Source organism: Thamnophis sirtalis, unplaced genomic scaffold, assembly GCF_051295495.1.
Source record: "Thamnophis sirtalis isolate CommonGarterSnake01/CBP01778 unplaced genomic scaffold, rThaSir2_p1.2 scaffold_6, whole genome shotgun sequence".
Lineage (NCBI taxonomy): Eukaryota > Metazoa > Chordata > Lepidosauria > Squamata > Natricidae > Thamnophis > Thamnophis sirtalis.
Window position 1 is genome coordinate 8,147,577 of NW_028261386.1, and position 26,366 is coordinate 8,173,942.

A 26,366-nucleotide genomic window follows, 5' to 3' on the forward strand; every position below is an offset into this window, starting at 1 on the left:
TGGGGATTGGACTAGAAGGCCTCCAAGTTCCCTTCCCCTCTACGATTCTATGATTCCTTATTCAATCCAACAATTTGTGGCTCTTTCTCTTTGAATGCTGTTAGTTGCCAAGTCGTGTCCGACCTATCGTGACAACCTTCCTCCAGGACTTCCTGTCCTCTCCCATCCTCTAGAGCAGTGTTTCTCAACCTTGTCAACTTGAAGATGTCTGGACTTCAACTCCCAGAATTCCCCAGCCAGCTGGGGAATTCTGGGAGTTGAAGTCCAGACATCTTCAAGTTGACAAGGTTGAGAAACACTGCTCTAGAGTCCATTAAAGCTCACGCCGACTGCTTCGGTGACTCCAGCCACCTCATTTTCTGTCGTCCTCTTCTTCTTTTGCCCTCCATCTTTCCCAGCATTCGGCTCTTCTCCATGGAGTCCTTCCTTCTCATTAGGTAGCCAAAGTATTTGATTAGGTGCCCAAAGTATTTCATCTCTTTGAATACTCGGCAAAAACTACCAACTGTGTTACAGGTGGGCACCTGAGGACCCATATATCTTGGAGAAAAAGCCAACCCGTGTCTTCCCACCACCCCCCATCCCCAATTTTCCACCCCCTACCTTTTTGCAGATGGGCCAAAGGTTTCCCTTTTTATTCATTTGCAAGGGTTCAAATCCTGCAAGGAACGGGAAGGGCGAGCCGAGACATCTCCCTGGATGGCGCTCCGATTTGAAACCTCAAGAATGGTTTCCATGCGTAGGTTGGCACACAACGCAAAACTACATTGCGTTCGTATGGAGCTGCTGTAAACAAGTGTGCACTTTTACCCCACCAAACCCAAACTCCTTTAATATGAAGGAGACACCTGCTGATCTGTGATGCAAGGGCAAAAGAAAACACCCCACAGAGATGCAGTTCACCAGGATCCTATTATGCTGACATCAGCTTGTTAGCACCTTGTAATATATTCCGTGCAGACTTAAAGAGATGGTGGAGAGATTGGTGGGGTGTGTTTCCCCCCCACCCCCATTTCCAAATAGGGTTTGACAACTTGCAGCTTCGCATCATCTTCCTCCTGAACACCTCAAAATCCCTTCTAATCCCAACGGCTGAAAAAATATATCCAACAATGGAGCTTCCTGCCACTCTTAAAATAAGAAGTTGAACCTCACCAACGTGTCTCAACAGTCTCCATTACAGTAGCCAAATAACTCCTGGCAAAGGTTATTTTTTTTGGGGGGGGGTATTTCCCTTCCAGGCAGATCTTGTTCTCAACAGGTTGAGACAGAAACAGATGCTTAGAGCTCCTTCTGCAGCTGTTTTTTTTTTTAAAACAAATGGTGAAGGCTTGGAAGAAAAATGCCAGTTTTCTACAAGGAACCATTAAAAAAAAATCTGCAGGGAAGGATGCCTTTTGTTTATTTATTTTTTCCTCCCTTCGGATTTGTTCTAGGAAAATAAAGTGGGAAAATGGAGCGACTGGGAAGTGCGTTTTAAATTGGATTTCAGAATGCAACGATGAAGCATGAGTCACATTTTGGTTTTTCATTATGCTACTTTCCAAAAGCTTATCTGGGGAAGTGAAGATGTTGTTGCTGGATGGGGGGGGGGGGGGGGAGCAATTTTTAAGCCTTAAAGAATCAGAAGGAATGCACTGTGCAGAATTAATGCTTAGCTCACGATTGCTCCTGGTTATGTGCCATCAAGTTTGACTCATGACTGACTTCTCTAGACCTTCTCCAGAACCTGGTCCTTTCAGGTCATCTAATGAAACACTTGTCACTGCTGTAATTGAGTCCATCCACTTTGCTCTTGGTTGTCCTCTTCTTCTCTTTTCCCAAAGGTATTTTTTCGGGAGGCAACTGGAATTGGCTCTCTTTCTTTGAAGATGTTTGGCTTTTCATCCAAGAAGCTACTTCAGCTCTGACTGGATGGTGGGGAATGGAAAGATTTATATTCCATTCCCCACCATGCAGTCAGAGCTGAAGAAGCATCTTGGATGAGAAGCCAAATGTCTTCAAAGAAGAACAAAGGTCCTTGTTGCCTCCTGAAAAAGCATCTTTGGGACAACCATGACCTGGATACTCCATAGAAATCTTCTTCTCTTTCCTTCTATCTTCCTTCTCAGCATCAGAGCAGTCTCTTCAGAGTTGGATCTTGGCATAATGTAGTGTTTCTCAACCTTGACAACTTTAAGTAAGCAAGTAAGTATAATCTTTATTGTCATTGTACTTAAATACAACGAAATTGGTTCTTTAACTTTAAGACAGACTAGAGAATAACAGAGTTGGAAAGGACCTTGGAGGTCTTCTAGTCCAACCCTTTGCTCAATCAGATGATCTAAACCAGGGGTCTCCAACTTTGGCAACTTTAAGACTTGTGGACTTCAACTCCCAGAGTTCCACAATTATTAAGTAAATTGTTAAGCACTTCTTAAGTTAGCAACCCAATTGTTAACTTAATCTGGTTTCCCCCTTGATTTCCCTTGCCAGAAGGTCGCAAAAGGTGATCGCATGACACCGGGACATTGCAATCATCATAAATATGAGTCAGTTGTCAAGCATCTGAGTTTTGATCACATGACCATAGGGGACGTTGGGATGGTTGCTAAGTGTGAAAAATGGCCATAAGTCACTTTTTTCAGTGCCGTTGTAACATTGAATGGTCAAAAAATGAATGGTTGTAAGCCGAGGACTCTCTGTATGTGCCAATGTCTGGAAAACATCCTTGTATGCAAATGATCCCAAATTCAATCTCTAGTTACCACCAGGGGGGGGGGAGGGCCCAGTCTGCAAATCCCAAAATGTTGCCGATGGTTGCAACAGTCAAAATTGGGGTTTGGCAAGTTCAGGGGAAGTTTTCCATTTTATTCCTACTATGCCATACTCACCATACCTCCTATCAGTGGTGGGATTCAAATAATTTAACAACCAGTTCTCTGCTCTAATGACCATCTGGGTAGCTGTGGCTCTGTGGTCATGTGACTGGGTGGGTGTGGCCAACTCAATGCCACTCACGTTGATGGGCGCTTCGTCTTAGCTGTTACAATGTAACGCGGGTTAACCAGAGAGGCAGTTTCTGTAAGCAGGGCAATAAAGATGAGGCTAGAAACGACACCAGAATGTTTCCTTCCTGCCTTCCTTACAGGATTAGCCCTGTAAAGCGGAAAAAAACAAAAGGAGATTTCTTCCAACAACCGGTTCCCTGAACTGCAGTCTACATGGGGCTGCCCCTGAAGAGTGTTCGAAGACTGCAGCTGGTCCAGAATGCAGCCACGCGAGCGATAATGGGTGTACCTAGATACACCCATGTTACACCTATCCTCCGCGAGCTGCACTGGCTCCCTATTGGTCTCTGGACCCGCTTCAAGGTGCTCGTCGTTACTTTTAAAGCCCTACATGGTATTGGACCTGGCTACCTGAGAGACCGCCTCCTGCCATTCACCTCCCAACGACCAATAAGATCGCACAGGTTGGGCCTCCTCCAGGTGCTGTCAACCAGAAAATGCCGGCTGGCGGCTCCTTGTAGCTGCACCGGCTTTGTGGAACGAGCTACCCGCAGAGATCCGGACCCTTACCACTCTCCCAGCCTTCCGTAAAGCGACCAAAATCTGGCTGTTCCGGCAGGCCTGGGGCTGTTGATTAATATCCAGCCCCACTTGATTGAATGGATGATATTTTAATTTTAATAATTGTATTTTTTAAAATTTTTATATGTTTTTACTTTTGTTGTGAGCCGCCTAGAGTCCCAAGGGAGTGGGTGGCATACAAATCTTATTAAAGTTGAAAGTTGAAACTGCTTAGAAAGTTAACAATCAGTTCTCCCGAATAGATGCGAACTGGCTGAATCCCACCACTGCCTCCTATCTTTTGGTAATCCTACTTCTACCTTCTCTATCATAGCTCCCTCTGTATATGCACCAACCCCAATTCCCAGCTAATGGAGCTTTTGCGAATCCCAACACTGCATCTGGTCAGGGAAGCCTGCTACAAAACAAGCCATAATTATTGTCATCTCTTTTGAAGATGAGAAGATTGAGAGTGAGCTTTGCTTAAGGCAACCAGAATTCTTCCGGACGGCCTCTTCCATTCCCCCAATCCACAACTGCCTTCTTTTCCTCCAGTTCTGTAATGCTAAGAATGAAGAACAAAGGTGATTTCCACACTCTGAAAATGAAGAGGAAAAAAATAGACTGCCTGCACTTTCTGTTATTGTTTGAATTTTTGCTTCAGATCATATGCGTTTGCATTTGCCAGGTCATATGTAAAATAATGGCAGAAAGTGAAGAGGAACTAAAGAGCCTGTTGATGTGGGTGAAGAAGGACAGTGCCAAAGTTGGCTTGAAACTCAACATTAAGAAAACTAAGATCATGGCATCCGGCCCTCTCAATTCCTGGCAAATAGATGGGGGAGAAATGGAGGTAGTGACAGATTTTATTTTCCTGGGCTCCAAGACCACCGCAGATGGGAACTGCAGCCAAGAAATTAAAAGACGCTTGCTCCTGAGGAGGGAAGCTATGGCAAATCTAGACAGCATACTAAAAAGCAGAGACATCATCCTGCCAACAAAAGGGCGTATAGTCAAGGCTATGGTTTTCCCAGTTGCAATGGATGCCTGTGAAAGTTGGACCAAAAGAAAGGCTGAGTGCTAAAGAATGGACACCTTTGGACTGCAAGGAGATCAAACCGGTCAGTCCTAGAGGAGATCAACCCTGACTGCTCTTTAGAAGATTAGATCCTGAAGATGAAACTCAAATACTTTGGCCACCTAATGAAAAGGAAGGACTCCCTGGAGAAGAGCCTAATGCTGGGAACAATTGAGGGCGAAAGTAGAAGGAGACGACAGAGAATGAGGTGGCTGGATGGAGTCACCGAAACAGTAGGCATGAGCTTAAACAGACTCCAGAGGATGGTAAAGGACAGGAAGGCCTGGAGGAATGTTGTTCATAGGGTTGCGACGGGTCGGACACGACTTCGCAACTAACAACAATGTAAAATAAAACATATTAAAAAAATCTAGCAATTCCATGGGAGGAACTGGAAAACCAGCAAGCTACCATTCTTTTTCAAAGACCTTCAAGGGTAAATGAAACTAAGGAGACACAGATAGGCCCCAGAGGGACAGTTTTGAAAAGTCATCACATTTTAAATAGGAGGTGAAGTTTTAAATGCCCCCTATATAACCCAGAAAAAAAACTTGATTTGTTGCAATGCCACACACAGAAGTCTGAAATCGATTTTGAAGTGGAACAATGCACAGTCTCAAAAGAAAAGCTGCCAAGTGGTATTCTGAATTAAAAACCCAGGCTTATACGGATTAAGGCTCCGCAGACTTAAATGGGGAATCACCTTAGATGTGAAAACTCTTGACAGATTTACCATACAGGCATTGTAGTCCTCGGGAGGAAATTACGATTGCAAGTTCCAGGGTTCATTAAGCAGGTCACCTGCAGATCATGGCCAGTTTTATGAACTCTTCTGCAGCGATCATTATGTGAATGGCAAGATTGTTAAGCAAAAGCAGATTTTACTCAATGGGCTTTTTTTTTTTTTTTGCCAGAAACTGGAAGTAAATGTTGGAAACCGGCAAAAAAATAAAAAAAGCCCCACACAAAAGAATCACAATTGTGGGACACTGCAAATGGTATAATGCAAGTTAGTTGACAAGCACCCAAAATATGATCACGTGATGGAGGGGGCCACCATAGAACTCAAGAACCCAAACATAAGTTGCTTTGGGGAGGTCGGTCATAACTTGAAACATAGGAACCGGTAGTTCAGTGAGAACTGCCTGCATTTCTTCCTCTAATTGGGGCTTCCCTCACCTCAATCAATGCATTTTCCTTAGTTTATTAAATAACATGCAGTGATTCCATTCCTGCAATAGGGCCTTTTTCCACCCGGACCATCTAATTTAATAATTAAAGCAGGCTAACTCAGAAAACAAAGGTGAGATTTAGAAACATTCATGCATAGATCAGAAAAATAATCCCAGTCCCTTCAGTCATAAATCAGATTTATTTTTCAAGCATGAATCAGATTTATTTTCTTGTTCCCTTTGTTATATTTGGATATTCTTGGAAATATAAACTAAAGTGGTGGCCTGGCTCTGCAGCATGAAAACTCAGCTCTCTTTTTTTTTTCCTGTTTAAATTAAAAAGAATTGCCTCTCCTAACTGAAGGTGGCATACATAAAAACATCTACATCCCTTTTCATTTCATCACAACAGTCTTAATCAAGGCGATTATTTATCAGCTGCTTCATAATGCAGGAAAGTCCTTGACTTACTATCACAATGGAGCCCAAAATGTCCGTTGCTAAGCGAGACATTTGTTAAATGAGTGTTACCCCGTTTTACGACTTGTCTGGCCACAGTTAAATTAATAAAGCTGTTTGTTAACTGAGTTTGATCCCGTTTTACAACCTGTCTGGACATAGTCGTTAAGTTAGTAACACGGTTGTAAAGTGAATCTGGTTTCCCCTTGACTTTGCTTGTCAGAAGGTCGCAAAAGGGGATCACATGATCCCGGGACCCTGCAACCGCCATAAATACGAGTCAGTTGCCAAGCATCCAAACTCTGATCACATGAACCACGGGAAGGCTGCAATGGCGGCGAGTGTGAAAAACGGTCATAATAAGTTCCTTTATTTCCAAGTGTTCTTGAACGGTCAGTTAAACAAACCATTGTAAGTCTTTGTTGCTCTTCTCTGCACTCTTTCTAGAGTTTCAACATCTTTTTTACATCATGGCGACCAAAACTGAATGGAATACTGCATCCACTTTTGGTCACTATGATGTAGAAAAGATGTGGAGACTCTAGAAAGAGTGCAGAGAAGAGCAACAAGGATGATTAGGGGACTGGAGACTAAAACATATGAAGAATGGTTGCAGGAACTGGGTATGTCTTGTTTAATGAAAAGAAGGACTAGGGGAGACATGATAGCAGTCTTCCAATATCTCAGGGGTTGCCCCAAAGAAGAGGGAGTCAAGCTATTCTCCAAGGCACCTGAGTAAGAAGCAATGGGTGGAAACTAATCAAGGAGAGAAGCAACTTAGAAACTAAGGAGAAATTTCCTGACAGTGAGAAGAATTAATCAGCGCCTCCAGAAGTTGTGAATTCTCCAACACTGGAAGTTTTTAAGAAGAGATTGGACAACCATTTGTCTGAAGTGGTGTTTCCTGCCTAAGCAGGAGGTTGGACTAGAAGACCTCCAAGGTCCGTTCCAACTCTGTTATTCTATTCTATTCTATTTGAGAACCAACTGCAACGGCAAGCCACCAGGGTAGAGAGGCATCTTTGTAAGCCTCCATTAACGCCCCATGGTTTCGGGGCAACCATCCATGACCCTAACCTAGCCAATAAGTCAAGAGGGCATCCTTTGCCGACTTGCTGCTGTGACTTGGATGGGAAAGAAAAGAAGAAGAAAAAATAAAAATAAAAAAGCGCCTGTCGCTTTAAATCTCTCTCCAGGCAACGGCGGGGGCGGAGTCACCGTTGCCAAGGGTGGCATCTTCGCTGACAGAGAAGCGGCCACGTGCGCGGGGGAAGGGCGGGAGGAGAGGGGAGGAGCAAAGGAGGCATTCCTGCCCCGCCCCTCCCCTGCTCCAGAGCGGGCGCGCGCGCCCAAGGGCATCGGGATTCCCCTGCACACTTCGCTTCCAATCCACTTTCCCCAAATCCGGGGCCAGTTTTTTTTTTAGGACACGCGTCGGGGATGGGGGAAGAGTTGCATCTATTTGAACGATGAGACGGGTCGGGTTGGGGGAATCCTTCCTTCCTCCCGCGTGCGCGCGCGCGCACACACACCGCTAAAAGGTACATACAAAAGGACACCTTCCCTAAAGGGAACCCTGCGATCTTAATTAAGACCAGCCCACACTCCGTCCGGATTGGCTGCGCGGGATTTGCACACCCCGGTGAAGGTGACCTTGAAGGGAGGAGGTGGTGGAAAGGAGATGGGAGGGGGGGGGAAGAGAGGAGGAGGAGGAGGAACTCGCGGTAGAGAAGGTCGAGCCGTTGCAATTTGCACACAGGGCCAGCCTGAAGGGGTGGTAGCCGTGTGTGCAAGATGGGGACTTGCAGCCAAGAAATCAAAAGGCGCTTGCTCCTGGAGAAGGGAAGCTAGGGCACATCTAGACAGCAAATTTGAAATTTTCGAAATATGAAACTGCAAAGTAGGGCATACAAAACTTTTGCTAGACCAATTTTTGAATACAGCTCACCTGTCTGGAACCTGCATCACATATCAGATATTAATACAATTGACTGAGTCTAGACCAGTGTTTCTCAACTTTGGCAACTTGAAGATGTCCGGACTTCAACTCCCAGAATTCCCCAGCCAGCATTTGCTGGCTGGGGAATTCTAGGAGTTGAAGTCCGGACATCTTCAAGTTGCCAAAGTTGAGAAACACTGGTCTAGAGGTATTTCACGCAAAGAGTCCTCTGCTCGCAACAGAATCCCTTATGCCACCAGGCTTGAAATTTTGGGCTTGGACAGCTTAGAATTTAGCAGATCAAACCTAAACGTTAACACATAAAATTATCTGCTACAATGTCCTACCTGTCAATGACTACTTCAGCTTCAACCACAAGCACACAATAGATACAAACTTATGGTAAACCGCTCCAAACTTGGTTGCAGAAAATACGACTTCAGAAACAGTGGTCAATGCCTGGAACGCTCTACCTGACGTTGTGATTTCTTCCCCAAACCCCCAAAACTTTAACCTTAAGACTGTCTACTGTCGATCTCACCCCATTCCTAAGAGGTCTGTCAGGGGCATGCATAAGTGCACCAGTGGGTCTATTGTCCCTGTCCTAATATTCCCTTGTATTTGTATTCATTTCATGTGTTCATAATCAGGTCTACACTTATATCTATTATCCCATTCATGCTTGATGAAATAAATAAATAAGCATAGTAAAAAGCAGAGACATCACCCTGCCAACAAAAGTGCGTATTGTCAAGGCTCTGGTTTTCCCAGTTGCAATGGATGCCTGTGAAAATTGGACCATAAGAAAGGCTCAGCGCCAAAGAATGGAGGTGTTTGAACTCTGGTGCTGGAGAAGACTCCTGCGAGTCCCTTGGATTGCAAGGCAATCCAACCGGTCAGTCCTAGAGGAGATCAACCCTGACTGCTCTTTAGAAGATTAGATCCTGAAGATGAAACTCAAATACTTTGGCCCCTTAATGAGAAGGAAGGACTAATTGGAGAAGAGCCTCATGCTGGGAAAGATGGAGGGAAAAAGAAGAAGGGGACGACAGAGAATGAAGTGGCTGGATGGAGTCACTGAAGCAGTAGGTGTGAGCTTAAATGGACTCCAGAGGATGGTAGAGGACAGGAAGGCCTGGAGGAACGTTGTCCATGGGGTCACAATGGGTCGGACGCAACTTCGCGACTAACAACCACCAGCCTGAACATGCGATCACTCCCCCCTCCCCCTCTGGAAGCAGTCCAGGTATACCCCTTCAAGCCCAAAGGTGCTTTTTCAAGAGGCAACTGGACTTCCTGTTTTTTTTCTTTGAAGACATTTCACTTTTCATCCAAGAAGCTTTTTCAGCTGACTGGATTGGTGAGGGGAATGGAAGGATCTATATTCCATTTATATTTATATTGCGTTCTAGTCAGAGCTGAAGAAGCTTCTTGGATGAGATGCGAAACGTCTTCAAAGAAAAAACAGAAAGTCCACTTGCCTCTTGGAAAAGCATCTTTGGGACAACCATGACCTGGATGATTGAGACTCTCCATAGACTCCACCAAACTTCCCCACCTCCCCACCTGTCTTACCCAATGCCAAATACATATGATGTATTGCTGTTCCCCCTTCAACTGCATTGCCTGCAGTTAGCCAACTGCCTTCTTTCCAGGATATTTTTATGCCTTCCCAATCTAAGCTAAAGCAGAGGGATTTCCTGGTGGTCTCCCATCCCAGCATTAACCAGGTTTGACCCTGCTTAACTTTTTTTAGATCTAGTCCAGGATTCATGTGGCTCAGCTTTAGGCTGATCTGAGAGGCTCTTTAATGGATAAGCTGTGCTGGCATAAAGAATTGATGTTCCTCAGACATAAGACCCAAATCCCTCTAAAACCCGTCAGCAACAGTAATCTGAACCTATCCTGGCAGTCACTAGCAGGTGTTTTGCAGAGGTAAAAAGACTGTGTAGGTCCTTTCGTGCATGTGTGAGTTTTTGTTCTGATCACTGGCGACTCGTTTTAGCCATGCCCACTGGCAGAGTGTATAAGAACAGGGGTTAGCAAATTTTGGAGGGCACTACTGCATGTGTGATCTTTTCCTTGGGTCCACTGCTTTGCCCTCTTGCTCACAAAACACGCAGGAGTGTTGGATGACTGCCCTTATCCCGACATGTCCTCTTGAGCATGTCCCCAATATCTCCAAAGCCCAGTTAGATCACCCAAACCATGGGTCTCCTCCAACCTTGGCAACTTTTAAGACTTGTGGACTTCAACTCCCAGAGTTCCTCAGCAAAGCTGGCTGAGGAATTCTGGGAGTTGAAGTCCACAAGTCTTAAAAGTTGCCAAGGTTGGAGACCCTGACCCAAACATCACCTGCTTCCACTCTAGAAAGCACTTCTGCTCTCAGGCTCTCCAAAAGCACCCCTAACTCTATTGGAGACAACAGATTTCTGATCTAGCATTTTCCAGATGGGCTAATCTAAAACCTCATTCAGTTTGGATTATTGCAAGGTGCCTCTCAAGGGGCTATTCTTGAAGATTACATTTAGCAATTTGTACGGGGGAATGCTGATAAAGCTTGGGGATAATGGGATTGGGGGGTGGGGAGAAATGAAGTTGAAAATGGTCTAGCTCCAGCCCCAAGAAATGCAGCTAGTCCTTGATTTACATACATTCATTTAGCAACTGAAGTTACGGAGTTAGCAACAGATTTGGACAGTGGGGAGTTTGGGGAGGAACATGGGCCAGTCCTGGAGTCTGGAGAAGGCTCTGATGAGGGCTCTGTGTCAGAGGCAGAGAAGGGATCAGAGCTGTATGCCAGTTATCAGCTGCCTTCAGAGTCAGACATCAGTGAGGCAGATGAACAGCTGGAGCCTGTTCCCAGTGTGCGCATGCGCAGAGTTGCCAGACGAAGGGAACAACTAAAGAACAGGGGTTGACTTGGGAGTAAGCCCAGATTGGTTTGTGACTCTTCGAGACTCCTTGCCAACTTCTGCAGATATTGGTCTGTCAGGTCTCCAAGCCAGATAAGGTCTGTGACCGTAAATCCTCCTTTGAAAGGCTTTGCCAGCTGTGAATGAGCAGAATTCACAGTAAATTAATAAAAGGGTGTTTTTTTTCAGGACAAGGAGTTTGTTTTATGCTCTTGGGAAGCCTTGGTCAGAACAAAAGGTTGTAAAAGCGGGGTGACTTACTTTAACCCCCTTGCTTAAGCTACGGAAATGCTGGTTCCAATGGTGATGGCAGTCTGTAGTTATGTTTCAAAAGTCAGTGTGAATAAGATAAAAGCAGACCAAATGAAAAGTTGTGAAAGATTTCTACAATCAGGAAGACCAGCGAGAAGAAAACAGAGGTTTGTTTAGGAAGGAACTGTCAAACGGACAGAGAATTATATTCCATAGGTGGAAGGAGGTAAGATGGGGGCAGATTAGTTTTTGGGGCCAAAGAAGAAATGTCATATAAAGGTCAGTGTTTTAAATAAAAAGATTATTTCCAAGTAGCTGTTAGGACTTGCAATCCTCGTTAAACCAGCTGGATTCAGTTTACAAATAAGTAGATAATAAGACACCCCCTCATACATACATATCCCCCCCCCCAACATTTTTCTCTGTTCGTTTTTCTTCTGAGTTAAGGTAGATTCAGTTCACATGCTCTTCTTGAACATGTTAATATCCTGATCCAATAGGAAAGAGATTGTTGAAATGGAAGATAAACTTATATGCCTTAACCAGGTCATTAACTTAAAGACTGCCTTCATCCTATACGTTAACCCTAATAATCTGGTATTATTTATAACACTGGTATCATGCATTGTATAGAGTAGAAGATACTCTCAAGTTTACATAAAGACTTGATTTTCCAAAGTGTGCTAAGCAAATTTATGTTACTAATGGTAGACTGAACGTCGGTTTATATGACATCCTAGATTAAAAAGCATTCTAAATTCCTTATCCTTACACTAAGCCTGTGATGGCGAACCTATGGCACGCGTGTCACATGTGGCACGCAGAGGCCTCTCTGCGGGCACGTGAGCCATTGCCGCAGCTCAGCTCCACCATGCATGCATGTGCACCTCCCGCCGGCCAACTGGTTTCCGGTCTCTGCTGTGCATGCATGGGGCACATGTGGAAGATGCATGTATGCGCAGGATGCACATGCGAGGGTCACACACGCATTCGTGGTGCAGGGAGCATGCAGGGGGTCACACACATATGCTCAGGGGGGTGGGGGGGTCACATGTGCATTGCATTATGCTTTCGGCACACAACGACAAAAAGGTTAGCCATCACTACACTAAGCCAAGGTCCATTAGTCCTTGACTTACAATCTTCATTTAGGAACAGTTCAAGGTTATAACAGCACTTAAAAATTGACTTGCAACATTCCTTGTATTGATGAACATCACAGATTCCCAGAGTCACTTAACTGCCATGTGTGACCTTCCCAGCCTGCTTCCAATAAGCGAAGCCAATGAGAGAAGCTGGATTTAGAATAGAACGGAATGACAGGAGTTGAAAGGCATCTTGGAGGTCTTCTATTCCAGCCCGCAGACCCTGCGGGGAGCAGCGGAGCGCTCCGGCGCCCAGCAGAGTTTCTGCGGCAAGGCTCACCTTCTTGGGCTGGAATCCAGTGCTGCCTTCACTTGCCGGTGGCCCGATTCACGTGTAATCGGTGCGGGCGCTCCGTGGTGTTTGAGAAAGCCACGGCTCGCTGCTCGACCCTGTGGGGAGCGGCAGAGCGCTCCGGTGCTGCTGGAGCCTCCGCGGCATGGCTTGCCTTTGGAAGGCTTGTGCCCTTGTCTCCTGCTTGCCTGGCAGAATCCTTTTCTGAGTGATGCTTATCTCACTCAGAGGCCTGGACAGCGTGCCGCCCCCAAGGGGTTTTTTGGCCGTCCTTTTGCAGCTCAGGGAGCTGTCCAGCTCTCATGTGGCTGCTGCGGTATGGAGACAGATTAATTCCTTTTCTTTCTTTAAATTTCTTCCAAATTTATCGGAGATCCAGGATGGCAAACCGTCCAGTTGAGGGACTGAGTTGATAACTGGGCGGTGCCTAATAGACCAGGGGCGTGTCCCAAGAGCTTATCTGACTCAGTCCAATCAACGAGAGGATAAAGTCAACCCATTCTGGAAACTCCTCCCCTCACTATGGAGAACATAGTATTGTATGCAAAACGTGCTCTGATATGGAAGATGGACAGAGGTGGACTTGGGTGGATCTTAATCAAATGGTTACATCTGAAAACAGTCTGAGCTTCTGGTGATCTACTCAGAACTTTAAAAAAAGCTTTAACGATGTTGAAAGTACCTCTTTTTAACCAAAATGTATAACCTGCAGTTCATCTAATGTTGAAGACGAGCAATCAGTTCAACCCTTTTGCTTCTCTTCTGTGAGCCAGGCCTGTGATAACTGCAGGCACCACAAGTAGTCTTTGAATTACAACTAGAATTGAGCCCAGAATTACAGTCATAAACCGAGTGGCCATTAGGTGGGTCATCACATGTTCAACCTGATTTTACTAGGTTGTTTTGCAGTGCACGTTAAGTGAATGCCATGGCCATTAAGTGAGTCCATTTTCCCCAAAGGCATTTTTTTTGTCAGAAATTAGAAGTAAAAGGCCAGCAAGCTTCTGGAACTGGCAAAAAAATTATCAAAAATTATGGGATGCTGCAAACGGCCATAAATGCAAGCCTGGTGTCAAGTGCCCAAGATGCAATCATATGACTGCTTGTGGCCATTGTTAACTTCCCAAAATGGGACATAACTGATAAGCAAGAATTACCTGTATAAACGTTTGCAAAAGATCTAAAGTAGCTTTGTTTTCTATACAGGTAGTCCTCGACTTACAACAGTTTGTTTAGTGCTCGTTCAAAGTTACAATGGCACTGAAAGAAGTGACTTACGACCATTTTTCACACTTACAACCTTTGCAGCATCCCTATGATCATGGGATCCAAATTCAGATGCTTGGCAACTGGTTCATACTTGTGACTGTTGTTGTGTCCCGAGGTCATGTGGTCAGATTTTGCAACCTTCTGACAAGCAAAGTCAATGGGGGAGCCATATTCAAAATAATGGAATGTGCAGAAATGAGTAAATTGACATTTGGAATTAGAGAACAAGAAGATAAACAATTTTATTAGACATGGGATTTATTTTATCAATGATTAGATAAAAAAAACATGGAAATGATAGTAGAGAATGTTATCAATAGAAGAATAATAGAATGATATTGAATATAGCATAAAAATATATTATTATTGGATAGATTGAAGATGATATAATGAATTGTTATAATATAAATGATCCCAATATTTAGTATAGCTTGTTGAAAATGAAAGAATAAATAGTGATAGTTAAACAAATAAGGTACAATAATAATGTATATAAACATATTTTATTTGATAATATGTATAAATTGCAAGTGATGATTATGGAAAGGATGCACAAAAACCTTGTAACCAATCGACACACTGTATGTAATGAAAGATGGTTTTATGTTTTATGTCTTGTTTGTCTATGTCTGTCTAAAAATAAAAAATAAAAAATGTACAAAAAAAATATGGGGAAGCCAGATTCACTTAACTGTGTTACTAACTTATCAACTGCAGTGATTCACATAACAACTGTGGCAAGAAAAGTCATAAAATGGGGCAAAACTCACTTAACATGTTTCACTTAACAACATAAATTTTGGGCTCAATAAGTCGAGGACTATCTGTACATTGCGGTAAACTGTATTTTGTTCTTCGATTTACAACATAGGTGGTTATATCTAATGACCATAATCGAGCCCAAAATTTCCATCACTAAGCAAAACTACTGTTAAGTGAGTTTTTCTCCACTTGGCAACCTTTTTTTGCCACAGTTGTTAAGTGAATCATACGGTCATTGAACTAATCTGGCTTGCCAGATTGCCTTTGCTTATTGGAAGCTAGTTACAAAAGCTGATCGCAATGGACACTGCAACCGACATAAATATATGCCAGTGGCCAAGGGCATGAATTTTGATTTCATGACTAGGAGGATGTTGCAACTGTTGTAAGAGTGAAAAGTGGTCATAAGTCACTTTTTACAGTGTCGTAATTTTGAACAGTCATTAAATGAATGCTTGTGAGTCAAGGACAACCTGTATTCCTGAAACCACAAAATCTTGGCGCCTGCAATTTACCGTTGTTCAACCATGACTTACAAACTTCACCACGGAGTTCATTAAACTGTTGTTGTTAGTTGCAAAGTTGTGTCTGACCCATTGCAACCCCATGGACAACGTTCTCCCAGGCCTTCCTGTCCTTTACCATCCTTTGGAGTCAATTTAAGCTCACGCCTACTGCTTCAGTGACTCCATCCAGCCACCTCATTCTCTGTCGTCCCCTTCTTCTTCTGCCCTCCATTTTTCCCAGCATTCGGCTCTTCTCTAGGGAGTCCTTCCTTCTCATTAGGTGGCCAAACTATTTTGAGTTTCATCTTCAGGATCTGGCTTTCTAAAGAGCAGTTGATCTCTTCCAGGACTGATCGGTTTGACTGTCTTGCAGTCCAAGGGACTCACAGGTGTCTTCTCCAGCACCAGAGTTCAAAGGCCTCAATTCTTTGGCGCTCAGCCTTTCTTATGGTCCAACTTTCACAACCATACATTGCAACTGGGAAAACCATCGCCTTGACTATACACCCTTTTGTTGGCTGGGTGATGTCTCTGCTTTTTATCATGCTGTCTAGATTTGCCATAGCTTTCCTCCCCACGAGCAAGCATCTTTTAATTTCTTGGCTGCAGTCCCCATCTGCGGTGATCTTGGAGCCCAGGAAAATAAAATCTGTCACTAACTCCATTTCTTCCCCATCTATTTCATTAAACTAGACTAAGCTAAAACTAAGGCTAATATACAATTGTATGGAGCAATGGGTGAACATTAGCACTGATTGCTCCTTGCCTGGATTAACTTAATGCAGCCATCATCCAATAGGTAAGTGTTTGGCTCTTCTTGCCACCTTGCCAGCTCTCTTGTGGAAAAAAGGGAGGGGAAGAGGGTGCCTGATTAAGTCTTGGCAACAGGAAGAGGCCGACGCCTTCTTAACACTTTCTCCTGCTTTCAAAACTTCCCAGGATCATAAATGATTGGCTGAGAGAAAGGGGCGTCAGTTAGCATTAACTCCTTGCAAAAAGCAGTGTGGAAGGCGGGATTTACAGAGATCTATAAAAGAGGCTGTAATCCATTTTAGTAGAGAACCAGAAGAGGTAGCTTGCTTTTCCAGTGTTACAGGCATGAAAGAATGCGCTCTTATACAATGCAACCTAAGACACTAATGCACTGCGTAACAAACACACCAAGAAAAAAAACTAATTCAGAAACTGTTCCTCTAACATGTGGCGTTAATATAACACACACATCCATGTGACAATTTCAGGCCTTTCTTTCCTCCCCTGTCCCAAACCTTCACATATATATTTTATACATCTTCCCTTATCAACAGTCTTTGGAAAACTTTTTTTTAAAACCCTCAATACTAAATGGTTTTATTATTTTTCCTCTTCCCCTCTGAGCCAAAGAGATATTCTGCAGAATTTGTAAGTTGTGAAGGAGAGATTTCTGAGAGCAGGAAAGATGTGTTATAAATTTTTATGAACAAAGCAGTCCCATTGCATCCCATGATCCGGCCATTTTAGTGTAGATTGAAATTGCCAAAGGTGATTAAGGAGGCAGGTGACTTGTCTTCCACAAATGTTACACAGTTTAAGGTGCCTTGTATTGTCAATAATAATATTAATAGTAATAATAATAACAACAATTTGGCAACGTGTGAAATGGAGGTTGTGAAGAAACAACACAACATGGTTTCTGATTCTGTGGGTGAATAATATAGCTCCATGATGGCGAACCTATGGCACGCCTGCCGGAAGTGGCACGCACGGCCATCTCTCCGGGCACGCCAAACGCCACCCATTGCTCTTCTGGGTTCCAGCTGGTCTTCATGCATGTGCGAGCACTGGAAAAGCAGTTCCCTGGAGCGCATGGTGGTCGCAGATGGTCTTTGCATGTGCATGCATGCCGGAAACTTAAAAACCAAGTGACTGGCACACATGCGCACGCCGGAAACTGGAAGTTCAGGTTCCTGGCACGCGCATGCACGTCGGGGAACTGCACTTCTGGTTTTTGGCACTCCTGCGTGTGCACTCCAGGGAGCTGCTCTTCTGGTTTCCAGTGCTCCCCCATATGTGTGTGCGTGCTCCCATTTTGACACTCGGTGCCAAAAAGGTTCGCCAACACTGATATGGCTCCTCTTATTCCCTTCCCATAATGACAGAATTATTTCAAGTATGCAAATACGGAGAATATTTCCTCATTATCTCAGTCCAAGTATTAAATATGATACATGCTGCACCAAGGTTTGTTATAACCCTGGTACATGGGGAGTGGAAGCACCGAATGAATCGAGTCATATACAAGAAGCTACAACCAGATGAACTACATTAATCATACAAATAATATTGCTGTTTTAGCTTACAGTGATGTAGAAATGGGGGTCACCAAATAAATTATATGTTTTACGACTCAATATTGTTAGCTTCCAGATTTCAACTCTTCCAAGCATGATGTGTCAACAGAAAACTACGGTTAGGTTGCAAATTCTCAGCATGTACGGAGTTTATTTTTATGTGCCAGCCAAATCTCTATTCCAGCGTTTCTCAACCTTGAAAACTTTTAAGATATGCAGATTTCATCTCCCAGGATTCTTCAGCCAGCATGCTTGCTGGGGGATTCTGGGAGTTGAAGTTCTCACATCTTAACATTGCAAAGTTTGAGAAACATTGCTCCAATCAATCCACAGAGGTATAGAGGGGAGAGGACTAAAAAAGCAAGTGAAAGAACCAAGAAGGGGGCAAACAAGATATTGTCACTTTGCATGAGTGCAAGACTGGTATTTAATCATGTTTTACCACAATGCTGCTAGTCCTTGACTTACAACCATTCGTTTCGTGACAGTACAATGGCACAGAAAAAAGTGACTTATAACCGGTTTTCATACTTATGACCATCAAAATTCAGATGCTTGGCAACTGGTTCACCTTTATGGCGGTTGCGATGTCCTGGGGGTCATATGACCATTTTTTTTGCAACCTTCTGAGAAACAGAGTCAATGGGGAAGCAAAGATTCACTTAACAACCATGTAGCAACTTAACAACTGGACTTAACAATATGGCATGGAAGACTGTAAAGTGGGGCACAACTCAATTAACAAATGTCTTGCTTAGCAACAGACATTTTGGGCTCAATTGTGGTCATAAGTCGAGGACTACCTTTACGTGTTTGCTGTCTTAATGAATTCTCGGCCTAGGAATTCCTTGACATACAAAAACTGAACACTACTGGTAAGCTGAAAACCCATTCCCAAGCTCTATTTCAAGGGTGTCAAACTCACGTCATCACAGTGGCATCGCATGATGTATTGGGATTTCACTAAACCGGGTGGCGCCCGTGGGCTGCGGGTTTGACACCCTTGCTCTACTTTAACATCTTCTAACACCCAATAGATAAATCTAGCTCTATCTTTTATATGCTGCATAGTAAAATGCAGTATACACACGATACCAATTCAAGCAGAACCTCCAAATACCAAGACAGTCTATCTCACGATATTACAAACTTTCAATTTTCACATTTTTCTCTGCAATTTTCCATTCTGGTTAGCCACTGGGGGAAATTGGATGCTTAGGAGATCTTTGGTTCTGATAGCAAACCACACCCAAAAATTAGATAACAGGTTTTTTTTCTTGAGGTAATCATTTACATCAAGAGGAAAGCATTTAAAGGGTGTAGATCAGAGTGCAGAATGTTTGCATGTGAAAGGATGGGAGAAAATTCTACATAACACCCCCCCCCCCCCCCCCCCCCGCAGAGGCTGAGTGTCTTAAGTTATAATGTATTTTGGAGACATTCAGTAGCATGATCTGCAACCCATCCCTTGGGGCTTGTGATCCATGCTTTATGACATATTGTGTGTGAGCCCAGCCAACCACGGTTTATTCAATGAAACATGCTTATGCAAATTGTGGTTTAGGACAGCATGTGAAGATAATCATGCAGAAGACTTCCATCCTTCTGAGGGTGGGTCTCAGATTGTTGGGGACAATAGGCTGACTGTAAAACGTCTTAGGAGAGGGCTGTAAAGCACTATAATGCGCTATATAAGTCTAAGTGCTATTGCTAAAAGAAATTTGGTCCAGATTGGAATCTTCTCCTAAACTCTTTAAGAAAAAATAAGATATTCAGATCAAGAAAAGTACTGTCAGCGAGGAACCAGAGGGAAGCAGATTTGATAAGTCTTACTGTTTGAAGAGGTATCCCTTGTTATAGTTTCTCATAAGTTACAAGAATGTATTACTTTGTCAGATAGCAGCAGACCAAATGTAGTGTTTCTGAACTGTACCTTCTGAACTGCGTGGCCTTCCTCCAATGTCGTAAACCTTTGTTTACTGATGAACTCCAGATACATTTAGATCAGTGTTTCTCAACGTTGGCCATTTAAAGTGGACTTCAACTCCCAGAATTCCCAGCCATCATAGTTGGCTGAGGAATTCTGGGAGTTGTAGTCCACCCACCTTCAAGTAGCCAAGATTGAGAAACACTGATTTAGATCAGTGTTTTTCAACCACTGTGCCGCGGCACACTAGTGTGCCGTGACATAGTGTAAGGTGTGCCGTGGGAAAAACACTTTATATATAGTCAATATAGGCACAGAGTTAATTTTTTTTAACATTTTCTAATGGTGGTGTGCCTCGTGATTTTTTTCATGAAAAAAGTGTGCCTTTGCACAAAAAAGGTTGAAAAACACTGATTTAGATTATATACAGGTAGTCCTTGATTTACAACCATTTGCTAAGAGACTGAAGTTACAATACTGGAAAAAGTGACTCCCCCATGCTCGCGTGATCACCTTCCAAGCTTACCTCCGACAAGCAAGGTCAATGGGGGGGAGCCAATTTGCTTAAAGACCACATGATTCACTTAACGACTGGGGGAAAAAATCATAAAATGGGGTGCGGCTCACTTAAACTGTTTTGCTGAGCAACTGAAATTTTAGGCTCCATTGTGATCGTAAATTGAAGGCTACCTGGTGAGGAATTCTACAGGGAAGGGCTAGTACAAGGAATATCAAGAGGCAGCTAGCACCCACCCACCCCCACAAATGTTACCATGCTAATAGATGGATTGGAGACACTGCCTACACATCAGTGGTGGGTTTCAAAAATTGTTCAAACCTACTCTGTGGGTGTGGCCTCCTTTGTGGGAGTGGCTTGCTGCCCGTGTGACTGGATGGGAGTGGCTTGCCGCCCATGTGACCGGATATGAAGATGCTGACGACACTTGTCAGAACCACCTTAAATTATCTCACACACAGCACTGGCATGCATAAGAATATGATGTAAACTTGTTTTTTATATGGCATCTTTGGTTTGCGTTAAAACAACTCAACACACGCAATGTTCTGATTGCGCCACAAATGCAGTAGTCATCCTTACCTTTCACAGAGGCACTGAGTTTTATAAATATGAGCATGATAGTGTAGAATAATCATATCCAAGGACCAGTGGTGGGTTTCAAAAAATTTTGGAATCTCTTCTGTAGGTGTGGCCTGCTTTCCGGGCCCACTGGTGGAACCTCTTCTAACCGGTTCGGTAGATTTGACGAACCGGTTCTACCGAATAGGTGCGAACTGGTAGGAACCCACCTCTGCTACACATATATAAAGCATTTTGTGCGGAAAGGAGACTATGATTTCCCCTGCAAAGTATGTACATTGGAAGGGGAACTCTGCATAACAGAGGCCTAGTTTTGTAGTGAGTAGCCTGTGACCTGCAAAAGCAGACTCCAGTTGCGTCTGGAGGTGTTCAGAAACTCATAAAATTCATTCAAACCAGCATTTTATGAAAGAAAGGAGAGCTAAAGTCATGGATAGTTTCATTTCTTTATGGAGGAAATTGTGTTTCTCTTGCACCGAGCAGCACTAAAATCACAACCTAGATTAGATGTGCGCAACCAAGGGGCCTCTATGTTTTGGACTTCAACTCCCATAAGCCCCCAGGTCAAGGGTTTGTTGAGATCCCGTGCATCTGGAGGACAGTAAACACGGGTTAGCTGTTTCCGCAGGGCTAGGCCTTTGCAAGCCGAGAGTCCTAGGAAAGCTCTTTATCCAGAAGGTTACATAGGGGTCACAACATTTACAGAGCAGAACTGGCCTCCTGGAAGCCATGCGACGAGTGGGGGAATTGAATGCAAGCAGGACAAAGGTCAACTACTACCTCCAAGACCATCATTCTCCATACAGAGGAATGTAATCTACATGTTATACACACCACACTGCTGTCTGACAGTAACTAGTGGGTTTATCCCCAGAAAAAATCATGCAAGAATAAAAAAACCCTGTATGCAAGAAGGGCAACACACGAAAACTACTCCTGATGTAGGTAAAGGGGGAGTTCTACAGTTCAAGTAAGCCGTACTTCTTCACTCGCTCTCCTCCATATATGAAGGACAGAAGAATAAAAAGGATTTGATCCCACGGAGCTCTAGGCCCCAAGATTAACTTGCTCTATATTCTTAAAGCATGCAGGCTTCATTTATCGCTTTCAAATGAAGAAAACTGCACATACAACAAAGCATTATTATCCTACCTGCAAAAAAAAAAATAATCACAGGTATCATTAATATCATCTGCTATGGCCACCCTATTCCAAAAGTCTCTGGTCAGGGAGATAAGCAAATATGTAAGAAATATGTACTTGCATGCTAACCAATTTACACCAAGGGTTAAAACCTTCAGAGAGCATATCCTTTGAGGCTTACACCTGAGTAAAATTGCCTAAAATGGAAAACATTGCTTCATAGAAGTCTATGCAGAAGGTTAATGTGCTTTGAGGTTTCTTTTGAGGGGGGGGGAGGTGTCAGGCTGGTTGAATTAAGAGCAAACTATTGTTTTCCCTTTGCACAATCGCTTGATTTTTTTTAGGTTAAAGTTATTGTGGCTACGATTGCTTCATGCACTCCCTGCAAAATGTATGTATATATCTGCAAAACCTCTCTCTATATCTATCTATCATCTATCTATCTATCTATCTATCTATCTATCTATCTATCTATCTATCTATCTATCTATCTATCATCTATCTATCTATCTATCTATCTATCTATCTATCTATCTATCTATCCACCTATCATCTATCAATCCATCCATCTATCTATCCATGTAGACTGAATCAACTCCCTAAACTTGACTTTAAAGGTTTACCAACCTCCACAACGGGTGCAAAGAAAGAGAGGAATCAAAGCCAAGGGATTATCACCACGTTGGGAAAAAAGCAAAGGCAAGGCTCGCTCTCTTTTCTTCCAAACAGTCCTGGAGATTTTACTCAGGGGTAAACCTCACTTCTTCCAACACTTTCCCCCCCCCCCAAAGGGTGCGCAGCGGACTGCAGCCGCCCAAAGTCTCAGCCCCGCAACCTTTCATTTAACCCCCCCACCCCAAAGTAAAAAAAAAAAAAAAGGCTCCCCTCTTAAGAAAGAAAAGTGCAACCTTGGGTTGGCTTCGAGCAAGGTTACAAGACAGCCCGGGGGGAGAAAGATAGGCCCGGTCGGCTACAGAAAGAGCAAGAGAGGATCCCGAAGCTGACCCCAGGAATCCTTTCCTCCCAAATGCAAGGAGAAGGGGGGAGCCGAGAGGCCCCTTTGCCTGCCTCCCCAACCCCACCTCCAGGGTTCAAATCCCACCCCAACGGCTTCCTCTCTTGGAAGACCCTCTTTAAATACGGCAAGCTAAGTCTTTCCCACCTGGTTAAGAAACTCCCCAGGAATGCATCGGCCGCGTCGGGTGGGGGGCAGAAAAGACCCCCGCAGGACACCCCCCCCCATAAACATATTACACCGACGGGGGGGGGGGCAGAAAATACCTCTGCAGGGTCCACACACACACACACACTACACCGAGGAGAGGAACGGGAGTTATTCCAGGATAGCTACCTCGCCGGGGGGGGGGGGAGGGTGTTGAGGATCGGGCGCAGGAGCAAAGCGAGGGATCGCTCCCGACCGAAGGTATGGAAGGTGATAGGGGAGAGCAGGAGGATCTACACCCCGGATCCTACTACTATTACTACTCCGGTTCCTCCGCCGCCGCCGCCGCCTCCTTGCCCACCTGCGGGTTCCCTCGGCGGGTCCTTGCCGGCGCTCTGGCTGGGCTGCTCCGCTGCCGCTCCTCCCGCAGGAGTCATCTCGTCCGCCTTAATGACCATGGCCGGCCGCTGCCGCCGCCGCCGCCACTCGCGCTCTTCTACCGCTGCCCCGCCGGCCCTGCTTGCGCTGCCGCTGGAAGGACAGTCGAGCCCGTCGCAGCCCCACGTGGTCCGCACTTCACCTCGGCGGCCGCTCCGACCCCTGACACGCCGCCCTCGGCCGCTGGCCCCGCCCCCTCACCCCCGCCTGTCACGGAAGCCTCGCCCAGCCAGGCCGACGGCGGCCGGCCGGGGGCAAAATTCATGGCGTTTTTTTTGCAGGGGCGAGCCTTGCAACTGCCTTAAAGGGGCAGAGCTGATGTAGAGGATACTATAGGGAATCCCCGAGAATTCTGGGAGCTGAAGTTCACACCTCTGAATAGGGCCAGATGAGAAACTGCGATGCAGGTCGTTTTCATATTTTTTTAAAAAAAATATTAAATGTTTTGATCTTTGAAAACAATAGGAAAGACGCAGCAAAGAAAAAAAACACAATAAGACAAAACAAAACAAAACACAGAACATACATAACAATATACAGTAATTTACAGAGTTCCCACCTCTGAATAGGGCCAGATGAGAAACTGCGATGCAGGTCGTTTTCAATTTACGACCAGATAAGATAACAGATTAACAGAGTTGGAAGGGACCTTATAGGTCATCTAGTCCAACCTCCCCACTCAAACAGGGGACCGTATACCATTCATGCAGGGACCGTTGGCGTTGAAAAAAGTGAGCTATGACCGCGTTGCACACTTAACGACCTTGGCTGCATTTCCCCGTGTTCATGTGGATCAAGATTCAGATGCTTGGCAACTGGCATGTATTTATGACGGTTGCAGTGTCCAGGCTTCTAACAAGCAAACTTAATGGGGAAGCCAGATTCACTTAGGGACAGAGCTACTAATTTTATAACTTCAGTGATTCACTTAATTGATTTTATTTATTTTGTTTATTTTATTTTGTCGAGCATGAATTAGATAACAGATATAAGTATAGACATGGTTATAAATACATGAAATGGATATGAATAAAAGGGAAAATTAGGACAGGGACAGTAGGCACACTGGTGTGCTTATACATGCCCCTCTTAGGAATGAGGTGAGGTCAACAGTAGACAGTCTAAGGTTAAAGTTTTGGGGGTTTGGGGAAGAAATCACAGAATCATATTTTCACTACCATTCAACACCACTGTTGCTGAAGTCGTATTTTCTGCAATCAAGTTTGGAGCGCTTTACTATAAATTTGTATCTATTGTATGCTTGTTGTGTTGTGGTTGAAGCTGAAGTATTCATTGACAGATAGGACATTGTAGCAGATAATTTTATGTACGACACTTTGGTTGGATCAATGATGGCGAAGTTCGAAGCCTAAAATTTTAAGTCTGGTGGCATAAGGTATTCTGTTGTGAGCAGAGGAGTGGAGGACTCTTCTCGTGAAATATATCTGGACTCGTTCAATTGTATTAATGTCTGATAGGCAGTGCGGGTTCCAGACAGATGAGCTTTTATTCAAGAATTGTGGCAAGAAATTCATTTTATCTCCTTCGATTTGATGCAGTTTGGTGTCGTGATTAAGACACAGGGCTAGAAAAGAAGGAGAACTGTGAATTTTAGTTCCACCTTAAGCATGAAAAAAACGGGCTGGGTGACTAAGGGCAATTTACTCATTCTCAGCCCAACCCACCTCACAGGGTTGTTGTTGTGAGAAAATATGTTGGCTGCCTTAAGTTATTTATAAAAACAATAAAGATAAAGCTCTGGACAAATTTGCATCATTTTCTTCACAACAGTATGCCATTTCCTTCTTTCAGTGTTTTCCCCTCCAATTTCTCAGTTTAGTGTACAGTTCTATGATTTCCAATTAGTTCCCCATCCAAGTACGAACCAGATCCAACCTTGCTTTGTTTCCAAGTCCAGAGCAGCTCAGCCAAATTTGCTTCCTTTCTGACAGTAGCAGCAGTAGGCAATGTGTGATCATCCAGATCAATGTTTCTCAGATTTGGCAGCTTTTTAAGACATAGATTTCAACTGACTGGGGAATTCTGAGGAGTTGAAATCCACATGTTTTAAAGTTCAGTCAATCATAATAAAGCTGGAAGGGACCTTGGAGATCTTCTAGTCCAGTGATAGCTAACCTTTTTCAGCTCCCGTGCCAAAAGTGGGGAACGTGCAGGGGGGTCATGGGTGGGCAAGCCACACCCATAATGCTATGCTTGCGACCCAGTGCGTATGCGCACAAAACTCCCCCGTGCACACATGCACACACAACCATTGCCCCCACACAGTTTTGGCGTATTTTTTTCATCCTCCCCAGGCTCCAGAGGGTTTCTAGGAGTCTGGGAAGGGCGAAAACAGCCCCACAACCCCGCTTGGAGGCCCTCCAGAGGCTTCAGGAGTTTCCCTGAAGCCTCCGGAGGGCGAAAAACAGCCCTACAGGGAACCCGGAAGTTTGGGAATGGTAACTTCCGGTTTGTCTGTAGGGCTGATTTTCGACCTCCGGAGCCTTAAGGAGGCTTCCCTGAACTTAAAATATATTATCCACTTAGCTTTCATTAGCCTCTGCTACAGTGGTGGGTTTCAAAATTTTTTGGAACCTCTTCTGTAGGTGTGGCCTGCTTTCCGAGTCCACTGGTGGAACCTCTTCTAACCAGTTTGGTAGATTTGACGAACCGGTTCTATCGAACTGGTGCGAACCGGTAGGAACCCACCTCTGCTCTGCTAGCAATGTCAGAGTGTAAAAACTACCATTGAATAGATATTTGCTCTTATACATCATTGATCAATTTGGCCATTGTGCGCCTGATAGGCCCATCCACCCACCTCTCCCCTCTAATTAGCTCTGTCATTTTTACTTCAGACATGTTAATCGATGGAGGCTTGGCTCCTGTTGTTTCCTCCCCTATCAAGCACTGCTGATATATAACAA

At 44.3% G+C, this 26,366-nt stretch overlaps 1 protein-coding gene across 1 annotated transcript in view; it reads right to left on the minus strand.

Annotated features, from left to right (window-relative positions):
• The window catches only part of CLUH (CLUH binding protein of NUMT mRNA), a 112,262-nt gene extending 88,667 nt beyond the window's left edge, over positions 1-23,595 (minus strand). Inside the window, exon 1 of the mRNA XM_087717186.1 lies at positions 23,363-23,595. Within this exon, the coding sequence (XP_087573312.1) occupies positions 23,363-23,459 (97 nt within the window). The 5' untranslated portion in view covers positions 23,460-23,595. The remainder of the gene's footprint in view (positions 1-23,362) is intronic.
• Between the last annotated feature and the right edge of the window lie 2,771 nt (positions 23,596-26,366).